The 25,283-nt window shown below is 39.1% G+C and overlaps 1 protein-coding gene across 1 annotated transcript; it reads right to left on the bottom strand.

Moving 5' to 3' along the window:
* Window positions 1-1,194: 1,194 nt before the first annotated feature.
* LOC103720496 (NEDD8-activating enzyme E1 regulatory subunit AXR1) lies at window positions 1,195-15,797 on the bottom strand. Its single transcript, XM_008810216.6, has 15 exons — window positions 15,648-15,797; window positions 14,108-14,280; window positions 13,872-14,035; window positions 10,179-10,289; window positions 9,973-10,052; window positions 9,748-9,898; window positions 9,550-9,643; window positions 7,766-7,854; window positions 4,207-4,280; window positions 3,957-4,119; window positions 3,521-3,606; window positions 2,118-2,201; window positions 1,835-2,015; window positions 1,658-1,763; window positions 1,195-1,552 (listed from the first exon to the last, which is right to left on the bottom strand). Exons 1-14 carry the CDS (start codon window positions 15,686-15,688, stop codon window positions 1,680-1,682), a joined length of 1,575 nt encoding a protein of 524 aa, XP_008808438.4. The 5' UTR covers window positions 15,689-15,797; the 3' UTR covers window positions 1,195-1,552; window positions 1,658-1,679.
* Between the last annotated feature and the right edge of the window lie 9,486 nt (window positions 15,798-25,283).

Here is a 25,283-nt window from a genome sequence, read left to right on the forward strand (position 1 = left end):
TTTATTATCCAGTCTATTTTTTTAGTCTATTTAGGTCCATGAAGGCTATCAATATGGGGTATTTCGATGGAGAGCTAATAAATATTTTTAAATGAATTATATATATTAAAATATATTTCTTATCATAAACAAAATTTAGTATACTTTTTGGTATATTCAAAAAAATATTATAAATTTTATAAATATATTTATTTGTCCATGTCATGTCGCCCAACCAAAAGCGAACGTCGATTTTTTTTGGGAGAAGATGTATGTTTTCGACGCATTCCACGTTCTCGTGAGATTGGAAGTTTCTAGCTGCCAGCAATGTGAACAGCCACCAATCCAGAGCACGTATTTTCGGTGCATTTACTGGTCAAGGCATTGTATTTTTGGGCAATATCATTTCCGTCCACATACTGGGCTCATGAAGATCATGAAATATGCGGGGGTGATAAAATCCTCCCATTTTCTGGATAGTTAGAGCCAGAGTGGACTGAATACACGGCAACTCTTGAGTCTCGTGAAGTAGTTGGTATGGCTGCTCAACAACTGAGCAGCTCCATTGTAGCATGTTGGCCTCATAGAATGGATGCTCTCGATCAGCAGTGATGTATTCACCCTATGTACCATTGTGACCTGTCGATCGAGTTTCACAAAAACTTGTAAATTATAAATGACTAATAGTACTTGGAAATTAAATTCTTGGAGAACAATTGAAGAATTTTATTAAGACATCAAGAAGGAATCTAGGCTCCTGAAATTGGTTGCTACAACAATAATAATGGTTCCCTAGTTTCCCCTTGAAATCAATCGGAGAAATTGCAGTAACCGTTGCTTTCCAGACAGGATAGAGGCTCAGGAGCTCTGGAACATTGGGTGCCCTAGGCTGCTTTGTTTTACTCCTAGAACTCTTATTGGAACAACTCCTAGCGTATCCTATCATTCATTCACCAATTCCTGGCATCAGCTGACGCAGGCCTTCAACATCCGGCCCACCGGACTTGGATCATTTATGTTCGACCTCTACAAGCTAGCTGGTGTTCCCGAGGTGAGAAGTTCAACCTGCCTGCATTAATTAGCTTGCTGGCATTGTCATTTTATTAATTTGCATTCCATTTCCTCATTAATTTTTCTTTTCTTTTTCGTGGTTTATTGCTTGTGGTAGTGGCTGTTGGGGGTGGTTTGTTAGCTTAACAATGGTAACTACAGAGATTTGACACTGTCAAAAAGACAGATCTTAGGACCATTATGTGTTTCATATCATTCTACAGATCCCTGATATCAAGGCATTCCTCAACTACAGAGCGGTTCGCATACAAGACCAACAGACGAACCATTTGGGATTAACTTCTGGCTAATATATGATCACTACAAGCAATGTGTCCCCCGAAAATTTTTGTATCATAACCAGTTCTTTGAAAAAAGATCTCCACGATTATCTGATATTAACCTCTTCAATGGCGATCGCCTGACTTCTTTTCTTTTCTTTTTTTTTTTTGCCTTGTAAGAAGTGCAAGAATCTCCATATATTGGTTTCTGGCAAGGTATGATGTCACAGGCAGCCACAGTCCTATCAGCAAAAGAAGAGGATTTAAGTTCTCCCAGGCACAAAAGAAAAAAAAAAATAGATGACTCCCGAAAATTTAATTATTTCCTAGCCACAAAGTTAGGATACCTTTATCAGCTGATGCTTGCAATTATAGTGCCAAGGCTTGTGATTTTTGATCAATTCCATTAAATATGAATGTCCCAGTCAATGGCACAAATTGTTTAGTGACAAGCTGAAACAAGCCATAAATACATGAGTATTACCTTTGCAGAAGAGCTTAATAAAAGAACTCAAGAGACGGACCTTGATTACTTCTTGGGAAGCTACTCCCCCTATGAAGGCAGCAACTGCATGGAGCTCTGCACCTCCAAATCTGCACATTTCATTGATTAGATCCTCGGATAATGCTGGACCATGGAATCCCAAGTCGCTTAATAATCCAACTGCAATAGTCTTCAATCTTGAAATGTCCTCGTCCACTTCACTGTGCAAAACCATCTTGACATAGCTAAGCATTCATGACTGAAGTTTGGCAACCACACACACACACAAACACACACACAAAAATCACAGCTTCCAAACGTACCCATCAAAAATGCCAGGAAATCTGTTGTAATTAGCAGCAAACCGGTCCACAGCTCGAAGTAGGATATAAAAGCCAACGGCAAAACTGCAAATATGTAAATAAATAATTCCTCAGAAGATGCTGCTTCTTGACCACTACAGTTAATTAACACATCAGTATTCATAAGTTTCAAAGTATTTGGCTTATAAGCACCTGTAAATCAAATAATCAACATGTAATTTGAAGTTAGACTACAATTGTTAATATCTACTATATATATATTGAAGTTACAGAACATAAAAAATCATGCTCTCGCAAAATATTGTCTGATCAAGCAATCAGCAGTGCACAAGGCAATGCTTGCATAATCAAGTGGCCAACCAAAAAAAAAAGCATGTCATGGCCTTCATGCTATGATCACCTAAACAAAACTATGACCAAGCAAACAAAACAAAAGCTTCACCTTTTCTTTTTTTCCTTTTTTTTTTTGCCTTTTTCTGGGGCAAGGCTAGTGTGTGCTACAAAATGGGGCAAGCCTTTTCCTAGCAATAAGCCACATGGGCCAAACTGGGCAAAGAGCCCATCTTTTGTTTCAAATACATTGTCCCATGAAAACTTTACACCATATGCAGCCACCAGGATATTCGAACCCACAACCTCTTGCAAACAAGAAGGGTCCAATCAAGATCGAAGGAACCGGTACTGGATACCATACCGGTTTTCCGGTGAGATAATTCGGTACGGGCTGTGCCAGGCCTGTACCGAGAGAGGGACCGTGGGAGAGAGGAAAAGAGAGAGAGAGAGCGGGGGAGGAAGAGCCAGAGGAGGGTGGAGGACGCCGGTGAAGGGCTGGCAGAGGCCGCGGGGGCCGGTGGAAGCCGTTGCCGGTTCCCTTGTTTCGAATGAAACAAGGGTCCTACCGCGGCTACAAAATTTTAATACTGGACTGGTGGAGGCCGTTGCCGGTTCCCTTGGCAAAGTATTGACTGCAAGTTTAAGCGGAAGAGAGGAGAGAAGAAATTTAGTACTGAAGCCAAAGTAACTTCATTACCGTAACAAAACAAAGCTTGTTGGAACTACATTTCAATAGAAATGATTCACACTTGACAAGCACCAATAAATCAAATATAATTCCAAAAAGCAGTTCTCTGGCCTGCACTTTTATAATCTTAAAAATTCCAGCAACCACAAGGAACTTAAACAACCCTTAAGTTTGAAGAGGCAGTGGGGGTGGTAGAGTGTCTGGTCCAGTCAATAGTTTCCCCTGAGTATGCTTCAAAATATTGGTAAATGAATCGATAATTTACAAGAAAAAATATCAGGGCCGACTACTTTAGGATCATATGGCGAAGGATTGATATAAAAAAATTAAATACAGACACACATCTTGTAACATGTCTGAATGAGCATGTTAAGGGACTCACTTGTAGTCCTCATCTGTCAAGTACTTCTGTAATTCTGGTAGAATAGGAATGCTGAACTCATCCTCAATGTTGCGGTATCTGCATACCTGTGAAAGAGGGATCAACAGATGATTTGATAATATTAAAGAAACAGAACATTAGTGACATGATTATTCTCCAACACAGAAGTTTCAAAATTTGTGATCAAACATGACAATGTCTATAAGATCAATTTTACAGTTCACATGCAAATTTTACAATAAAGTGAAAATGAATGCAGTTGGCACAAATTGCTGAAGGAATATGGCAACATTTGGAGGCAGACAAATACATGGAATCTACCTACCATTAGGTAGGTTGAACAGCATGTAGTAGCTAAGGTAATTAGGAAGATCTCAGTTGAAAAATAATAGTTGACTCCACAAAATTAAGTTTTAAAGGATAAGAGAATACTCACAGTGATCTTTCTAGCATTTCTACAGAAGTTTTTAATATATGCTTTTGTAATGGCATCAGGATCTCTACCAATTCGCTTCAGGATATTTCTCACACGTTGCTCCATCACAAGAAAATCAGACTCGGCCTTAGCTTGGTAGATCTTTTGCAGGCTGACATAATACCTGTACAACAGAAGAACCAATGATATAACAAAATGTAGTAACTCAAAAATAAAACTGAGCTATGTACATTAGGATCCAGTCACTAACTCAGTTAAAGATGTCATATCAGGTATGGATCCCTCAAGTGGTGGCTCTCCACCACCTTCATTCTCAATAAATTCCTGTGAAGAACAATAAGATAAAAGTTTAGGCTGTATAATGTAGTATGTTTAAGTGGCACCTACCTAAAGATGAGAAATCACTTAAATATTCAAACAGGATATGTAGGATACTCTTAGACTTCATAAATATGAAACAACAGAAACCTTTGTTTAGTTTGCACTCGCAGACTCCTTACAAACCAAACGACTACAATGACCGGATCGAATTTAAAAACAAAAAACAGCACATTTTTTGTGATGCGCACACAATATTCAGAGATTATCAAAAGCAACATAAACATTATGGAAATCATTCTGGAGATAGTATGCATAATATGGGCAACGATCTTATATAACAAATTAATGGGGATCAGGAGCAAAGCTGAACCATTAAGAAATACCAGAAGGAATAAAAATCCAGCATTATTTGGCGGTAATAAGCTTTTTCACCCATTAATATGTTATCTGAACTACCTTCTCAATGAAACAGTAATTGCTTGATCTAACTTCAGATGAGAGAAATAGCCGAATTGGTGACGATGCAATCAGAAATTTTAGACTAAGCTGCTGCAAGATGGCTTTTCAGAAACTAAGGTTCTATTCAATTATGACTTACCTTGTTTTTCCTTGCAGATAAAATCTTTAGTTAACTACATTACAGCATTTTTGTTAAGCATTGAAGCTTCATTCAAGGATCAATGACTTTTCCTTGCAATGGTACAGAGTGCTTTACAAATCCTCTTTCATCTAATAAGCTATGACCACCAGGTACCACAAATTGGCATCAGAAATCATATGGCCTCTTACCTTTCCAGATAAGCTCACTATTCATCTTGGATTAACTAGATATCCATATCCTTAACCTATGTAATTTGATGAAGCTTAATTTTACTGTAACAACTGTCTTATATCCAAATGTTAGCGAAGAATAAAAATTATAGTCATGATAATAGTGAAAATGCATATTTTTAAGGATGAAAAAAACACACAAATCCTACAAAGTATGCACAAAAAATTACTTACATCATCTTTTGTAAGGAGAGAACACTACCAGCCTAGAGTTATTCGGGGCAAGGAATGCCTTACCAAACCAAACCGCCTGGTATGGGACAAACCCAACCGAATCAGCATAACATTGTTTGAGATTGTTTACTTACAGAGCAGTTTGAGATTGTTTGGGCCCCTTATCACACCAATAATAGAGGGGAGTACAAGAAGACCATCCTGTGGCCTTCTCCTACCTTTTCTTCCTCAAAAACAGTAGTTTTAGGTTAAAAAACTCAGGGAAGTGAGATTTCTTGCCGATTTTGAGACTAAACTTCACCAAAATCAGGTATAGTCCCCTCTATTTTCTACTCATTCCTCTCTTGTCTCTTCTTTCTTATGCCTAAAGTAGGCCACAATTGATAAAATCAGGGAAAATCATGTCAAAATTTTGTATTTTGACATGATTTCATGGTATCTAAGAATGATCTATGGATAGAAGAAGAAATGATGATTTTTGTTCATCTTGTAATTTTTTAGATTAAAAATATTTTTGGATTAAAAATAATGTTCAAAAATTTAAAAAAGGCATCATGTTTGAAGATATTGATGTTACTTGCTATCTTATTTTGATAGCAAGCTATTCAAATTTGAGCATGGTTATGGCTACTCGAACCTAAGCCCAAATTCAGATAAATTTCAAAAATAAGTGATTACAGCATACCCATGTGCTAACAAAATGTAGTACTTCAGATAAGATTCTACATTAATTCGAAATACAATTAATATTTTATATATTTTATAACTAAATATTACTTTATTATTTAAAAATTAATTAAAAAAATATTCGATATAAAAATTAGTATTCCGTTTAGATAACGCAAACTATTTTTTGAAGTAATTTGACCATTTTTCCTTTATGATGTAGAGTATGAAATTTTTAAACACTTAAATTATTATTAACTCAACTAAAAATCATCAAAAATATGGTAATGTTTATTTGTAATTGGGGCATATTTTCTAGAACATGCGTAGATTTTATATAATATTATAAATTACATTAAGTAAATTATAAAAGTCACCAATTTATATAAAAATATAAAATTTTGTTTATTCTATAAAGTGTAGATTCACTTTATGTAATTTATGGTGATGAATGAGGTGGTCTATGGTGTGTGTTCATAAAAAATTTGCAGATGAATTTACGAAGTAAGAAGAAAGGCAATGATTTTGACATAGGTTGGAAGCACGGTGTGATGATTTCAAACCAACGCTACTAGAGGTGCAAGTGGTGTGGCACAGAGTGGAGGGGAGCAGGTGATGAGATTGAGGCAGCATCTAGCTTGTGGTTATTTCAATATGATTACATATAAGAAATACTCACAAAAGGTCCGACAGTTGATGAAGAAACACTTTTACGACTTTAAAGAGAGCAAGAAAAGTGCAGAAAAGCATGCAAATATTAATTTGGGGCAACCAAGCTACCATCACTTTAGGGATCTAGAGGCCTATGAGGTGTCAGATCTCGAAGACAATGACGAGGCTCAAATTATGGGATGCAAAGATGGGTATAGTATTGGGTTGGAGTTGTATCCAAGGTTTTGAGTAATGAATAAGATCTCGACATCTACAAGCGGCATGGTCACTTGATGAGGAACTAGACATCGTATATATTTTATAATTTAAATCAAGTTGGTCTATGTGCTTTCAAGATCAACATTAAGCATTGTCTATATTAATTATTACAATTGCATCCATTAAGCAATCATACAATCTCTTGAGATCAATACGGCATAAAAAGAATAACATTAAAATACCCTTAAACATCCATTAAGCTCAAAATAGTCCTTAAGAACAAAAAAAAATAAAAAAACAAAATAGACAAAAAGTACTGTACCAATACTGAACCAGTAGGCATTACCATACTGAGTGTGGTGCATTATCATTCGGTACCATGCCGTACCAGTCAGGTATGAGTACGGCACCAGATACCAAAACTATGGACCTTGATTTTAGGTATTTTTCCCAAATAGAAATAGGAATAACTTGCAAAATCATCATTCCTATTTCACTTTTTAGTTTTCCTGAACCAAATATAGCTGAATGGTTGAATGATCATCAGATCAGATTCAAATAAATATTGTGTGATTTAATATCGTTGATTTAGACACTTATATTAAATATACAATTGGGATCCATCACCTTGTCACAAGTACTGATTGTTTTCTTCCTTCTTCCTCTTCTAATATCCTTTACCAGCATTATCAAGAACAAATAAGTGGTATTTAAATTGAAATGGGACTTTAAACCTAGTATTTGTAGAGCTCTAACATCGCAATGCAACAAGGGCCACAAAATAAATATCTAGGAATGTCACTGGCATTTTCGATATGTTACCACAAGAACCAATGGAAATTTCCATTTAAGTGAAAATATGATTTGAAAATATGCCATTAAATTTTCTATAGCATAAAGGAAATGAGAGGTAGAACTTTGAAAACTAATAATAGAAATGACTTCACCTTTAAAGCTGCTACCAAAACCCAGAAATCTGGCGATGTTGAGTCAACTTGAACAGCAGCATCATTGATAATTTGACAAAGATGAGAACCTAATTTGTAAGAAACACAACGAGCATTACCTCCCAAACATACAATCAATTTACCGACAATCCAAATACTAATTTTCCATACATATACATGCAAACTTAAAAGTTAATTACATTGTGCTCATCAACCCTAAACCCTAAACCCTAAACCCTAAACCCTAAACCCTAAACCAAGTCAAACCACCACTATTGGTGTCAATAAGTGTTAAAATGAAGACTAAGCCAAACAAATTAAATAGAACCACTAGATTAACCCAAATTGGGATAAGCAACACATCGAGCACACAATCCCTAACCTCCCCTATAATGTGCCCCTACCAACACTAATGGGCGAGCAATGCAGCACTATTTTCACCAACTACCATCAATATCTCAATAGGATCAAAAGCTTGTAATGCAATCAATTCAAATGTCAAATGCCTAAAAGGCGAGAATCTTTCTTTGGATTTGTCAATATGATATCAGATCAAACCTATAATGAACTTAATCTCGATTTATGCCGAAACAGGCTTGGAGAATTACAAGATATTAATGATCTTTGTAACATGTTTCAGAGTTTACTGCACTGGCCCATCTCATAAACCTGACAATATGATGACCTGCTCCTCAATTTGCAGCATTTGGGTCACATGGTGCCTTGGTGTTTGATAATTAAATATTATGCAGAAGGCTTCATTGACAGAGTGCTCCACATCCGCTTCATCCCCTTCTCTATTTTCTTCATATTTTTCCTCTTTTCTTTTCTCTCAACTACTTTCTCTTTTCACTATTTCTAGTTGTTTAATGGTGTTCTTCTATAGCATCTACATAAACCCTCCCCTTTAGGGATCATATTTTATCATGTTTCAGTCTGATCTTAAACCATATTGTGAGCCTAAAATGTTCCATATGTTATTACAGTGGGGATCTATATGGGACAGTAATCTAGAGCGTGACATTTTCTTTTATTTATACTGATACATCATTAAAAAAATGCTTGGAATTCCAGAATTGCATTAGGAGAGGTTGTTCCATATGTCATCCACACCATTCTTTTAGTAATTCAGGAACATCATGATTTTATTAATAGGTCAGGCACATACACCAACATGAATTATACTGATAACTGCCTTGTTCATACACAAATATATGGCATGATTAAAATAGTGGAATGAAATTGATGAGCAAATCACATAGGAAAGCTTGTCTTATATATTAGAAAAACCATTTTAGTGATAATAAAAGAGCAGGCACACCAACAGAGGCAGCTAAGAACTCACACCAACAGCCCCAAACAAACAACTGCACAGGCATGCATGCATCCATACAAGCACATTTGTAGGCATAAAACTAGAAACTTGATTAGCCTTTATATCACTCATACAAATGGCTAGCATTATGTTTCACTAAATTATATTTCTGGGGGATGAAGGACCGATAATAAAGTAGAACATCTGTACATGAATCTAGTAGGAAAATTAGTTGTTTATTTTGGTCCGCATCCTACATGAAAGTGGAAATCCTAAATGGAAGATTTACAGCACAAAGAAGATCAGTTTTTTGAAAAAATGGATTGTCTCAAGAAGGTGAATATTCCCATTTTGTTACAACAGATTATAATTTATTATGATGATAAAATTAACTCCATAGTTACACAGAGGTTACACATTTCATTTCTATGATATAAATATTGATTGTCAGATAAAAACATCAACTTACTAATTCCTCGAGGAGTGGAGACTTTAAATGAGGCTTCAATAGCTTCCTTATAATTTTCTTCATCTAAATTAAGCATGTGAGCTTTTATTAGATCCTACAGAGAGGGGGGAAAAGATTGATCAATATGCATAGTGATCTAGTTACTGAACAAAATGAAGAGTGAAGAACAAATTATTTAGAATATCTGCATGCCAATACCTTAAATTCCTTTTTCTCTTGCCTAGTTGATGGCAAGCATCCATCATGTGCATCAGCCCATTTTTCAGCAAGCCTAATAAGAATAACTATATATGGTGTATGTTTGTGTACAACTGAATCTGTCACACTTAAATCAATGGTCTTTGCAAATCTGTAGGAAATTTGTCAATGTCAGCAACAGTTATGACAAAAGGCTACCAGTTGTGGAAGACAAATAATACTTACTGTTTGAGCTCAGGCCATGGCTTGTGAAGGCGGAGATCATCTAGGAAATGGTCAGGCTTTGACTCGATCACATTGTGCTCCTATCCATAGATAGAGGAGGGAGTAATGGATTTTATCTGCTTGATTAAGGGCAGAGCTTGTCTGGAAAACTTTCAGTATAAATATTAGAGCAGTAACAGAAGTCAGGCTTATACCCATCAGATTACCTTCAAACTGATTCGGACAAGCCCTGTGAGACCATATGAGCGTGCAACAACCAATATGACATTCGCGTGCCTACAGATCTTATCCAGCTTTAATAATGAATTTTCCAACAACTGCGATGCCAAAGGTTTAGAGTTGAATTAACAAACATTAGTAAAGAGGTTTAAATATTAAGGCCCTCAGCATTAAGACTCAAGAAAAATTGTTTAACAAAATAATATTTAATCTCATTTTAAAACTATAAAAGTTGGATGTGTGAAGCAAATACAATCATAGCTTCGCTTATGATGCAGGACGCTCACATGATACCAATTGTTTTTACCTTTAGAAAACAAAATTTTGATGAGATCGGTAAGAAAACAGGCATCTAGTAACCCTATCTCCAAGATTTTAAATCTGGCATGATGGGGCTGTCCCGATTTTCCCACGAAAATGTTGTGCCCCGCATCCCGCCCCGTCTTGGTGGCTGTCTCGGTCGAATGTCCTGAAACTTGTTCAAGACACTTTTTTTATATTTTTCTGATTTTTTTCTTAAGATACAAATTAAGTTTACTATTTTATTTATTTTTAATTGAACTTCAAGGGCTGACATATTTCTTAACATATTATCTTGCTCATATATCTACTTAAAGCTGACACTATAATTTCTTGTACCCTTCAAGTTATTGGAGATTCTTTCTTGATTATGAAGCAATGATCAATTATCTCTTAAAATTGATACTACATGAGTCCTTGACAATGCAAAAATGATGCAAATTGAAGAAAAATGACAATTTTTACTCCATTGAGCTTCATCGCATAACCATCCCCTTTTACTTTTCAATACTTTAGCATTGTAACTTATAGTTTGATGCTTAAACGGTATATAAGTCGCAGTGAAGTAAGCAAGGCTGTCATACTATGTAAAAAAAAAAGGATAAGTAAAATTTATTTGGTGTACGTTCTTGAGTTGTTGCTCAGGTAGTTAGCATGGTGACCTGTACTAGAGAAGAGGGGATAAGCAAGAAACATATCTAAATTTTCATATATGCGGAAAGTAAAGGTTGAACTTAGAATTTTTTTATTTTAGTGTTATTTTTAAAATACATAATATTTATATATGTATATAATATAATATATGTTCTCTTTTTTGTATTTTCTTTTATTTTACATAAGAACATTTATTAAAATGCAAAATGTCAAGTTCGAATTCGTGCACGGCAAAACCTAACTTCCTCTGGCCACTCACCCAAATCATTTGTTGTGTTCTAAAATAATAACTAAATTATACTTAAAAGAATATAGAGCAAGGTAAGGGGGGAAAGAACTCGATCATCCCTTCCCGAACCTTGCATTCTCCGCCCTCTTTTCTTCATCACTTTCCTCCTTTATCGGGATCGTCCCTTCCTCTTTCTCTCCCTTCCCCTCCCCTCCTCTCTCCCTGTTGATCCTTTTTTCCCACCCTGCAGAACCCGAGTCATGACTTAGGGGAGCCCGATAGGATGGGCGATGAAGGCTCCGAACCACAAGTCCCCAGCTTCAGATCCACGGGGAGGGGTAGTGGAGGAAATATCCCAGGTCCTGTAATCTCTAAGAAATAGGATAGGATAGTTGGGACGGCCCTCATCCTGCCGGGACTTCAACCTTTGCCTATCTCCATAATGCTGCTATTACTGATGGTTGTAAACCAATTGGTAGCCCATTATGTGGATGCCAAGACAATAATCATTGCTATTCTTGTACTAAACAAATAAGTTCAACATTAGCATCGATTAGTATTGGAAACTTGTGAATCAGATGTATAGCTTCCATCCATTGCTCTTCAAGTGATGTAGATCAGCCCTCCAAAGACTTATCTACAGCAACTGTTAAGATCTGAAAGTTAGAATCCAGATCTGACTTCCAGACACCACTGAAATTTCTGGTAACATTCAGGAAAGTATTCAATTAATACAAAAGCAAGTATTCAAGCTTCAAGTTGACTTTAATGAACCAAATTTGAAGAATAAAGGGTATGTTAAAAGAAAGAAAAAAGTTTTCATCAGTTTCAATTGAATTTTGCATTCCAGGTTTAATTGTACTTCTAATAGTCCTATGACTCCCCAAAACATCCCAAAGACAACGAAGCATCATGCTTACCAAATAGACACTAATAAAAGAAGAGAAAAAATAGTTTAGGAAGCCTCCCCCATTGTTCTATTTCTTTAATTTCTTTTTTTTTCTTTTCCCCCTTTTCCTGTTGTTTCTACTTTCCCATATTCTCCTGTTCTTTAGGCCACTCTCCTGCAGCCAACAGGGGTCGGACATCTAAGATATCCATCATATATAGGGGATGGGCCAGACTCCCATCCTGCTTCTTCTTGATTGGTAAAGGGTCCATATACTTGGATTAGTGGCTCAGTCAATTGGATAAGGACCAAAAAACAAACCCATCCTGATTCTTCTTGATTGGTCTAGTGTTCATATACCTCAATTGGATAAGGATCAAAAATAAGTCTGGAAAGGACCGCTGCAAGAACTAATCCTGGCTGTTAAGTGAATAAAGACTGAAACACTAACCTAAAACACCTTAAAAAGGTCAAATTAGTGTAGACAGAACCCTGATCTTTTGATTGACTGACTAAAAACCTCCTAAGGCAAATTAACTTAAAATTTGACTTTACGATGTGCAAGTCAACCTCCACTATCCCATATGCAAAATCATCATCCCAGACTACATTCATTAGCCCTGTTACTACATCATTATGCCTATTAGTACCTATCCTAGCAAAATAGTTCAATTTAATCATTCAAGTTGTGTTCCTAATAGGAACTTTAATATTAAGATAGTAACAATAAAGTTCTTTTAACTGATGTCTGTACGGGCCTACAAAGCACATACATACATATATAACTAGTATGGTGTTGTTCAGTTTATCTATGACATCCGAAATTTGCTTTAACTAATATATGTCCATCAACAAATAAACATAAGCCAACAATCCATGAATGTTGTTCGCCTCATCCTTAGTTCCAGCCCTCTTGTGAAATGATACAAGTGCATGTTCTGCCCTCACTTGATTCATTTAACCACCTGTCCATGGAAGAATGGCATTTTTTTCACATCAACATTCTTGTTATCACTTTCCTACTGCTAAGAATGCTTAGTTAGGCATCAAACACTTAGAACACCATCTGAAGGTCAGTAAGTATCAGCCCTGACATATAATTTACCATACACATTTTTATCTATCATCTATTCAATAATGATAACAATCTCTATATCCTGCATTAGTTGTTAACTTTTTATTAGAAATAATTTATTCCTCTTCTGCCCCCTTTAATTAGATTATGGTCAATATCTCTTCATCCCCTTTTGTCTCTTCATGACCATTCTAAATTAAATCAATGTTTCCACTTCATGCAAAATTAATTCCCCTTTTTAGCCAATGAAATAACAGAAATTCTATATCTTAGGCATCAAGGAAATAAAAATATATCTCTTTTCCATCGTTTTCATAATATCAACTTTGGCATTGTGAGGAACATCAAAGAACTATGTTCATCCCTTCATGAGACCAGAAACATGTGCATGAGGATGTCTGCCGAAAGCATGCCAAACTTTTATATTTTATAGCTACAAAATGTAAACTACATTTAAGGATTACAGCAAGTGCTCATTTATGCACCAAATTTTGGAAAAAAAAAGAATCTAAGAAAAAAATAGAGTAGCATACCTGTGTTGCTATCACTAATGTAAACTGAGCAAAAAAAGATGGATTTGTTTCTATTAACGTATCAGGAGACTCCTCAACAAACTTGGCTTTAACAGCATCATTTAGCTCTTGCAGAAAAGAACATACACATTTTGCCTTCGCTTGCCCCAGGCTTTCCTCATCCACTGACAATCTAAAAAGTGTTAGTACATGAAAGAAAGCATGTTGAAATTATAAAATGCAAGAGATGAGCATACACATAAAATTGTTCCCAAGATCGTATGCTTCCACTTTAGACCCATCAACCACAGTGATACTCCCAATACCACCTAGAACAAGATTTTTCAGAGCTTCAGATCCAGTAGGACCACAATTAAGCAAGCATATGCTCGCTTTCTCCAATGCCGCTTGTCCTTGTTCTCCCCAAATCCTGCAATTTGAATAAAATTTTGATGATAAGAAACAATACATGAAAGGTTTTTACTAAGTAGTGGAAAAATAAGGCAAATAAAGAATAGAGCACTAAAAATTTCAAGAAAAGAATATATATATATATATATATATATATATCAAGTGGCAGTTTAGATTATCATATTTGTTAAGTATATGATAGCACAAACTTAAAGCTCAAAGAAAAAACCAGGTTGAGAATTTTGACTATGTGTCATCATCCATAGAGAATGGTTTAAGATATTGAGAGAGGGAGAGGAAGAGAGCAGAATGGTCACTTTTCCTGAAATGGCATTATATGAACTCTACTAACCACCATGCCACCTAGAAACCGAGTCAAATGAAATCAAGTTAGCAACAACAAAGATGTGGAGTTATCTTATACTTTTTATCCTTAAAAAAACATCCTTCTCTTTACTATGAATCGATAAGCTCAGTTCTAAAATTGTGCTTGTGCCCTCCTGTCTGCATATACTCGTGCAGGCACTAGCACGCACATGCATTTTTTAACTAGACATGGATCTGTTGAAGTGGCAACACAGACACCAAACGAACAACATAGAAACAACTTGAGCACTGGCAGTCAATATTAATCTCTTTGATCAGCTCATGAGCACCAGATTTTTGGTGATTTGATTGCTTTAGTGAAGACGAATCAAAGTGCAGAATTTAACAAATGCTAGAGAGAAAATGCCACATATAGGCAACCTCAACGGTAATGTTTAACCACGTCTGATCACGTTCTTATAGGAAAAACATAATCAAAGAACGAAAGCCAAGAAACAAGTGAATAGAAGGTAAATCAGAATTGTATTTTTTTTGGTTTAACGGGAAGGATTCGAGAAGAGCGCTTGAGAACTAACGCTGTGAAGGTTAAATCATGTGTAATGTAATTCAGCACAAGAAAATTTATGCAGGACATCCAAATCTATCTACCTATCTCCGGCCCGTGACCGACCGAACTGTCATCGTTCATCAATCTTGAAGTTTGCGAGAACAGGAGGACCGATTAAGTCCAAGATGTCGGTAAAGCAATAGGGTTAGAAGAAACCTCCACACATCAAGATCTTAAATCTTGATGCTGTTATCACTCAATAAGTGTTTCTTTATCCTTTTCTTAGACAGCAACCAACTCTCCAATCGCAAGAAGGATACAAATATTATTGGGAAAAAAAGGAAAAAAAAACTCTCTACGCTTTGAGGGCTGAAACTATCGACTTAGAAGTGAGTGGGAATCTCCGGTGACGAACTTAGGGCAAGAAGAGAATGCCAAGAAACAGCGAGAGAGAGAGAGAGTTCCATGACATAGTTGTGAGACTGGAGTAGAGAAAGGGAAATGGGCGGTACCTGAGCTGGCGATCGTATTTGGTTTTCGATTCGGCGGCCATCGTCGGAGTTGGAAAGGGAAGGGAGAGATTGGAGAGAGAGCTCTCAGCTTTTGGGTTTTTTGGTGGTTAAAAAAAGAACAAAGTGAGGAAAGGGTAGCTTCTGGTGGGGCTTTAAGGATAGAACAGGGACTCGGTCGGAGAAACTTGGTTTGGTCCGATCATTAAGGCTTCGGGCCCAGGCGTAGGATCGTACACGAGAGAACGTAAATGGCTTGACTTCGCGTGCAGGTGACGCGATGGAGTAATTAAGATTCAACCGTTAGGTGCAAATGGTCGAATCGGACTAAATCATCAGCGGCCATGACTCAAACGATATCTCATTCAAGTTCTAATATCGAAGGCAGATCCAATTCAATAAAAAATTGAATTGGGCCGGACGGGATTTATTGTTAAAATTTCTGATCCAATAGATTATTCGAGTGTATCGGATCCATGCATAATCCAGTCCTAATCCAAAAATATTGGATCTTGGTTGGATCCTATTCCAGTTAGAATATTGAAAGCCATTACAAAAATTATAAAGTAGAAAAATAAATTATATACAATAGAATAAACAAATTATCACAACGAAAACTATGTTTTTGCTTTTAGAGCCATGGCTCATATGTGCTATATGCTCTGGTTGTCCAGAGTTGATTATACAATGTTGGTATGAAAAGCTGGCAGTTCAAACTTAGGGGACCAACGACGTTTCAAGCTTAATCAAAACAAACCCAACTAGTTGCTTTCCTCTCAAATTCCAAGCCGCGGACCATCACAGATGCAGTCTCGAAGGGATCTAACTCCATTCTGAAGCTTCTCACAAACTACATATACAAATTCCTTAATGACAGAGTTAGATCACCTCTCTTAGTTTCTCTTTAAAAAGCCAATAACATCCAAGAAAGCTAAGATCTTCCTCGAGGATAGATTCATTCCTACAGTATCAAATTAATATATGCAACTATTCCAAAACTAGCTACCTTCGAACCTTTCTATTGAACCTTTTTCTTTTGTTGGTGACCTTTTAAAAAGCTTAAACGGTTAATCTGCAATGTATTAATGGATTCAGTTCTTGATAAAATTTGGCCGGGACTAAAGCAAAATGATACGGTTGTGCACATCCATTCATTGCCTATACCTCAAGATTTTTTGGTGCAAGTGGCGGCAGAGTGATATCACATTGAGATTATTAACAAGCAGCAATAAGTTATTAACAACCAAAATTCAAATGGATCGGGTCGGGTCTGAATTTAGTAAACCCAGACCCAACCCAAAAAATGGAATGGGTCCAATTTTAGAATCCGGCCTAGCCTCACGGGTCCTCTAAAATGGGTCGGGTTGGATCTAAGCATAACGGATAGGGCTGGGTCTTAGCGGGTCGGGTCGGGTCGGGTCAGGTCGGGTCACGAGTCAACCTGACCCTTTTGCAGCTTTATCTGTAGTAGTTTTTATTTTTTTTAAAAAAAAACTTGAGTTAAGAAAATTATATGAACATCCTTTCACATTTGGATCGTTAAAGTTTAGATCCTACAAATTTTAAAATATTAATTAACCACCAAAATTTTAAACTTGTTGTAACGTTGTTCTCTATTACAAAATATTGCTGATAAATTCGGACCGAGGTGGGAGTGTAGCTCGGACAACCCTGAAGTTGGCTGGAGGCAAGTTGAGCAAGCCAATTGATGCATCGAGTGCTGGGTTTCTCCGAAGATGGCCTACTAGAAGTCCGCTTGCTGGAAAGTTTCCGGCGGGGGATCTATTGATGCCTAAATCAAAATAACGAGGCAACAATGTGGAAGAGAGAAAATTTTAGCAGTGTGTGATTTCTATTAGTAATATTGTGTGTATATCTGAGGTCTCTCGGATTGCTCTTTTATATAGGGGAGCCTACTTTGTCATTATTTGGTGTGACATAGCATGCAATGATGGTTAGATAATGAACAGTAGCAAGGCGAAGGCATGGATGCCAGTCTGTGTGGGTGGCAGGCAATGCTAGTGGGGTGCAGACCGCGGTGCTGCTATAACTGCAGGCTACCAAAGTTGTTGATTGTTGAGACTGCCAGTTCTTGTTGACATGTGTTGATTACTCTCAGGCACTTGATTAGTGGCAACGAAAATGACTTCCAAAATAACTTGTCATCGAGGAGGATGTAGTAGGAGGCTTGTCGCTTTATTCGGTGGGCTCCAGCCCGATCTACAGGCACTTTTTCGTCCTTCAAGAAGTCGATTAGGGGATCCATCTAGCTCGGATCGACATCGGTATTTAGCACTACCTCGGGCTCATTGATGCTTGGTGTCTTCAAGATTTCGAGGTAGGTGGCCTTGGTTAGCTCGGCAGTCTTCGAGGTGGCCAACCTTGACAGCAGGTTAGTCCTTGCATTCTTTATTCGGGGGATATGTTGTATGTCAAAGCTATGAAATGTCAAGGTGATGTCTTTTACCTTCTGTAGGTACTTGATTATTGATGGCCCTTGAGTCCTAAATTCTCCTCGAACTTGGCCGACCACCAGTTGTGAGTCGCTAAAAACCTTCAGCTGCTGAACTCTGAGCTCCTTGGAGAGCTTGAGTCTGGTGATGACTGCTTCATACTTAGCCTCATTATTTGAAGCCTGAAACTCAAATTGCAAAGTGTACTCCGTGATTACTCCATCTGGACTAATAAGTATAAGTCCCACCCCACTGTCTACTAGGTTTGATGACCCATTTACGTGCAGGATCCATGGTCATTCTGTGATCTTCATCTTCTTGGGGAGCTCGACAGAATCTTCATTGGGGATGGTGCACTCTACTAGAAAGCCTGTTAGCATTTGTGCCTTGATCGACGATTGAGGTCGGTACTCCAGGTCGAATTTGCCAAGCTCCACTACCCACTTTGCCATCCGACATGCATTTTTGGGCTTTTAGAAGACTTGCCTCACTGGTTGGTCGATCAAAACCATGACAAAATGGGCTTGGAAATATGGCCGGAGCTTCCGAGCCATAAGGGTGCAGATCATTTTTCTCCAACTTTGATTACCTAGTCTCGACATTGCATAGAATTCGACTCGTGTAGTAGTCAGACTTCTGGCACTTTTCTTCCTCCCACACTAGGACGGAACTCACATTAGATGGAGAAACAGCTAAGTACAAGTAGAGTGTCTCTCCAACCTATGTTTTGTGAGAAGAGGCGATGAGCTGAGCTCCTTCAATTGGTCGAAGGCTTCCTGGCACTCCTCGGTCCACTGAAAGTCCTTTGGATACTTTAGGGCCTTAAAGAACGAAAGACAACATTCCGCCGACCTAGAGACAAACCTCGCCAGTGCAGCAACCCAACCAGTCAGGCGTTGAATTTTTTTGAGTGTCTTCAAGGGCTGTATGTCTTGCACTGCTCATATCTTCTCTGGGTTCGCTTCAATTCCGCGTTGTGTCACCATGAATCCCAAGAATTTCTCCAAGGTGCCTCCAAAGGTGCACTTCGTCGGGTTAAGTTTCATCCGATACTTTCTGAGGGTAGCAAGGTCTCTTCTAGGTTGGTGATGTGTTGCTCCGTTGTTCGGCTTTTTACGAGCATATTGTCCACATACACCTCCATGTTGTGGCAGATCTGCTCCTTGAACATCTTATTGATGAGGCGCTAGTAGGTTGCCCCGCATTCTTTAAGTTGAAGGGCATTACTTTATAGTAGTAGAGGCTTTTTGATGGAGGACCATTGCAGGGAGGAAAGGAAAGGAGGAAGAAGAAGAGAAGAGGAAAAAGAGAAGGAAGAAAAAGGGGCTAGAATTGTATTCAATCATTCAATGCCTAATTCATAAGAGGGGTGGCCTTTATATATGCCTTACATCAGGTCAAATAATTGACGACATACCAAAATTGGACCCTCAATTAGTTGATTAAGTCAACCGATTGATTAAATATCAAAATCGATCTAGTCACTCGATCCAATTACACGACTTAACAGCTAACCCAATTGACTTGACTAAAACAAAAGCAAATGACTAAATCGACTCGACCAATAACAAAAGCAACTAACCAAATTGACTCAACCAATAATAAAAGCAACTAATTGACTCCATTATCTAAATGAGGGGCTCTGATGTCCCCATCAACTCTGCCCAGGTGGGAAAAACTCGACCTCGTTGAGTGCAGGTCTAGCTAAAAAATTTCTGCAGGCACGATGAAGGTGGTGCTGTTAGGACTAAAGTTGGTGAAAAAAGTGAACACATACATGACAATGAAGTTGATGTGGTTGCCCGGCGTGGTCCAGTGGTCGTAGGGGATTTTTTTTTTTGGGGGGGGGGGGTTGCAGTGTAAAAGGGGTTTGGTGAAGGGGGGCTGGTTGTGCTCGGGCCTGTGGAGGGATCAAGGCGTGGGCTTGGGCCGGTGGAGGGTTCTAGGCACGTGGGCCTGGGCAACAGTGGGGCGGATGGGTTTGGAGGGGGGTACAGGCCTGAGACACGATTTGGTGTTCTGTTTGGGCTTGTTAGGCCCGTGGTAGAAGTGGTGGTGGTGGGGGGAGGGGGGGTCTTGCCGACCCTTGTGTGAAGGGGAGACGGGTAGTGGGGCTCAGGCGGGAGCACAAGGGGGAGGAGTGGCGAGCGGCGTTGTGGGCGGCGACGGAAGAGGGCGAGCGACGGTGCTTAGGCGGGCAAGGGAGGCGGGGTGCCTCGGGTGAGATGCAGCCGAAGGAAGGCAGGGCGAGAGAGCTTGGGGCGGTGGCCGATGGAGGAGAAGGAGGAGCTTGGAGGAGGCCCTCGGAGGAGGAGGGGCTCGGAGGAGGCAGTGCCCAAAGGAGGCGCTCGGAACGGCTCAGGCCATGGAGCTTGAGCGGAGCGGTGCTATGGCAAGTGGAGGTGGCGGCGCTGCGGTCGGCCGCGAGGAAGAAGGCGCTCGGAGGAGGCGGCACTTGGAGCCAAAGGAGGAGGAGGCGATGCTCGCGCCGTCTGCCGGCGGTGCTTCGGAGGAGGAAGTGAGAAGATGAATAGGTACCTTTTTTTTTAACTGGCATGTGCGGTCACATGCAAATTTTTTTCTTTTTTTTTCGACGGCACGTGCGGTCACGTGCGAAATATTTTTTTTTGGGACCCGGGTTACCAGGTTGTGGGTTAATGGGTTTAGCACTTACCCGTTAAGGCTGATTTCCTTCAACCTCCCGATGGTTGCGGGAGGTCGCACCAATCTTCACGGTGCGGGCTGCAGGCAGGGCTCTGTGGCCTGCGGCGACGACTGGCAGCCGATCACGAGCTCTGGCCGGCGGCGAATCACAGACGGCGAGGTCGCGGGAGCGGAGCTAGTTGAGGACGGTGAGCCTGCGGTGGAGGCTGCGGGGTGGAGCAGAGGGTTCGGCTGCGGACTGTGGCCTGTGGCGTCGGGCGACGGGTCGGTCACGGGTTCCGGTGGGGCGGCGATCACCTCGGGTAGTGGCGATCTCCAAGCGGTAAGGCATGAATGTAGGGGTGACGAACTAGGCCTCCCGGTTCTTCACGAGTGGTGTTGGTCAGCGCGGCAACCCGGCGGTGGTGGCACGCGACGCTGCTAGTGGCGATCGGCAGTGGTGAACCGATGGCGAGGTGGCGCTGCATGGTGGAGGCAAGCAGGATGAGGACGGCCGCGGGTGGGATGATCTAAGGAAGGGGCTTTTCCCTTTTTTTTTTCTTGAAGCCTAAGGGGCTGTTTTCCTCTGCCCCTTCTTGTGAGAACCAAGAGAGAGGAGAGAAAACAGATGTCTTTTTGAAGTCGAGGGGCTATATTTTCCTTCCATAGGGGTGTGGCGACGGTTGGAGGAAACGCCAAAGGAGTTTTCCCTTTTTTCTGGTGAAACCAAGAGGGAGGAACCCTTTTCTTCTGGTGAAAATCGAGGGAGAGAGGAGCTTGGTGAAATCGAGAGAGAGAGGAGAGAAAAAACTGGATCGTGGCTTTGGCAGTAGGGGCAAAGCCGGCCTGTTCTGATACCAAGCTGATGAGGACCACTAGAGGGAGAAAAGGGAAGGAGGAAGAAGAAGAGAAAGAGAGGAGGAAGAAGAAGAGAAAAAGAAAAAGATTAGGAAGAAAATGGGGCTAAAATTTTATTCAATCATTCAATGCCTCATTCATAAGAGGGGTGGCCTTTATATAGGCCTTACATCTGGTCAAATAATTGACGATATACCAAAATTAGCCCCTCAACTAGTTGACTAAGTCAACCGATTGATTACATACCAAAATCGATCCAATCACTCAACCCAATTACATGACTTAACAGCTAACCCAATTGACTTGACTAAAATAAAAGCAAATGACCAAATTGACTCGACCAATAATAAAAGCAACTAACCAAATTGACTCGACCAATAATAAAAGTAACTAATTGACTCCATCATCTGAATGAGGGGCTCTGATGTCCCCATCACCTTTGATAGTAAGAAAGGTCGTCTTCTCCTCATCCTCGAGCATCATTGGGATCTGATTGTACCTAGAGAAAGCATCCATAAAGGTTAGAAGTTGGTTCTCTGAGGTAGCATCTACAAGTTGATCTATCCTCGGTAGCGAAGAGTTGTCTTTTGGGTAAGCTTTATTCAGATCGGTATAGTTGATGTAGACTCACCACTTTCCATTAAATTTTCCAGTAAGCATAACATTAGCTAGCCAGTCAGGTAGCTTACTTCACGAACAAAGTCGATCTCGAAGAGTTTGTCAACCTTCTGGTTTATGATCTGTTGCCCTTTTCGTGGCAAAGTTTCTTTGCTTCTGTGGCACAGGTCGGTGGGTCGGGTCCACATTGAGCTCGTGAGCCATCACCTCGGGGCTTATGCCTGTCTGGCATGTCTATAGCTATTTAGGTGAAGACGTCTGTGTTCACTTGGAGGAAGTTGATCACTTTGGCTTAGTGTTCTTCACTTAAGCCGAAGCCGATCTGGACAGTTCGACCGAGCTCATCTTCTCGCAAGGGGACCTGCACCAATTCTTCGGCCGCTTGACCTTGCTACTCCTTTAGCTCGTCCTTTGTGTCCAGCCTCTCGATCGATAGGGTCTTTAACGACTTCTTTCCTTTAAGGGTGGCCATATAACACTGATAGGCTATCATCTGGTCACTTCGGATTTCTGCCACTCTGCATCTCGGGGGGAATTGCATGGGCAAGTGGTAGGTGGATACCACAGCTCGAAAAGCATTCAGGCCAGATCGGCCCAAAATTGCATTGTAGGCCAAAGGGACTCAAACCACGAGGAAGTCTAGCCTCAATGTGTTCTTCGGGGCTTTTGACCCGCGGTGACCAATAGATTGATCACTTCTTCTATGAAAACTGAGTCTCCCAACAAGCTGATCAGAGAAGTGTTGACCTTTCAGAGCTGTTCGGCAGGTAGTCTCATTCTTTAGAAAGCATCATAAAACAATGTGTCTGCGAAGCTTCCATTATCAATAAGTATTCTCTTTACATTGTATGCGTGCTTTGAGATCTATGCAGGGATATGAATGACAAAGAATGGATTACTTTGAGATTTGTGCAAGTGGATGAATGGCAAAGTATAGGATGCTTTGAGATTTGTGCAAGTGGAGGATGATACAGGATGGAGTACTTTGAGATCTATGCAAGTAGATGAATGATAGATGATGGGTTGCTTTGAGATATGTGCGTGTGGATAAATGATAGGAAGGAATGCTTTAAGATTTATGTAGGTGGATGGATGAGAAAGGATGGTGCGCTTTGATATCTATGTAGGTGGATGGATGGATGAAGGATAAAGCACTTCAAGATATGTGCAAGCAAATGAATGATAGAGGATATAGTGCTTTAAGAATTGTGCAAGTGGATGGACGATAGGGATGAAGCACTTTGTAGTTTGTGCAGACGAATGGATAACAAACTGAGTGTTTTGAGATATATGTAGATGGATGAATGACTACGAACATAATGCTTTGAGATCTGTGCAAGCGGATGGATGATGGAGGATAGAGTGCTTTGAAATCTATATAGGTGGATGGATGATAGAGGATATAGTGTTTTGAGATATATGCATGTGGATGGATGATAGAGGATGTAGAACTTTGAAATCCGTGCAAGTGGATGAACAGAGTGCCTTAAGATCACATGAAAGCCACAATCCAAGTTCCCTAGATCAAGGGTATTGTGGTCTTTTTCCACTCCATTAATGGTGTCAAGATTCAAATAGACGGCTGGACTACATTGCAAATAAAATGAAGTTTTAGTGGCTAATTGAAACTTTTTAAATTTTTGAGGTCTAAATATAATTGGTTCAAACTTAAAGAGATGTCTTTGTAACTTTTTCTATTTTTAATCCGGCACAATGCTTTCATATCTATGATATTATTACTTTTGATGTGCATCATACTTGAGTATTTACGTATCATATCATCAAATGGTTTGATAAGCGCATTGGATTCAATATGTATCCCTTCTCCCTAACCATTCGTAGACTTTTTTTCCCGAATATAAGGAAGGCTTAGCCATCTATTTTATTTACAATTACAAAATATGATACAGCATAGAAAAGAGAGAAAAATATGAGTAGAGTTAAAGCAAATAGATTACATAGCACTTGCTTGAAAAATCAGTAAACAGAACATTGAATTCATCATGCAGAGACTGATCTTCTTCCGAGGCGCTTCAAGGGAGGTGATGTGCTGTAATCTTAGCCTTTGCATATAAGAAGCAAAGTCCTTAGGGGTGGCCCTTCAGACTTCCAAGCTGATTGCTTCCTTAATATATATATATATATATATATATATATATATATATATATATATATATATATATATATATATATATATATAACTCAAGGAAAGAAGAAGTGCTTAGGAATAATAAGTATGGCGTAGGTTACAAGCTGAAGGATGGATAGTAAGTTCATATATAGAAATGTGTGCATCTGTTAATAGGTCCAGATTCAAGAGGAAAGCAAATAAAATGTAGTAACTAGCGAGAATTTAAAAGAAAGGGAAAAGATTAAGAAACCAATCCGGGAAGTTGTAACAATATTAGCGTTTACTGAATGTAACACTCTCATGTGTATAAATGGTAAAAACAATAAACAAAGTCATCTAGAAATAGATGATGAAGATTTTGCTGCGGAGATGAACCAAAATCAATGATATAAATACAATCTGTGTGTTCCCAAACTTTGAAATTTGGCAAGAGATTGATCTCATATTTCATGTCAACTACTTGATGCTACCAATAATTCTAATAGAGACTTCAATGTCAACCCATCCTTGATTCACCCAAAAGAAAATCTGTTTCAACACCAAATAAAATCAGATATGGAAACTGTAGTGCATGATGCATAATACGAGCCACTTTCAGTTTGTAAAGTTATCTTGACCCATAATGTGTGGATTAGACATAACTCATGGTTTTAGGAACTTAACTATAGCAAAAGCATTGAAGAATTTGTTTGAAATCATACTGCAAGAGCAATTTTACATTAACAAAGCCATCAGTTATGCTCACAAGCTACTCAAATCAAGGTACAATTATCGCAAACAATGAAATAAAATCAGATACGGAAACTGTAGTGCATGATGCATAATACGAGCCACTTTCAGATTATAAAGATTGTAAAGTTATCTTGACCCATAATGTATGGATTAGAGACAACTCATGGTTTTAGGAACTTAAATATAGCAATAGCAACAACATTG

Source organism: Phoenix dactylifera, chromosome 9 (assembly GCF_051530095.1).
Source record: "Phoenix dactylifera cultivar Ajwa chromosome 9, Ajwa_hap1_PhDact_Kaust_v1.1, whole genome shotgun sequence".
NCBI lineage: Eukaryota > Viridiplantae > Streptophyta > Magnoliopsida > Arecales > Arecaceae > Phoenix > Phoenix dactylifera.

Coding starts and splice junctions, on each gene's coding strand:
- LOC103720496 (XM_008810216.6), bottom strand. CDS start 15,688: ATGGCCGCCGAATCGAAAACCAAATACGATCGCCAGCTCAG. Junction 10,290..13,871: donor CATTAGTGATAGCAACACAG/GTATGCTACTCT, acceptor TTGGCATCGCAG/TTGTTGGAAAATTCATTATT. Junction 4,120..4,206: donor GATATGACATCTTTAACTGA/GTTAGTGACTGG, acceptor TCTGTTGTACAG/GTATTATGTCAGCCTGCAAA.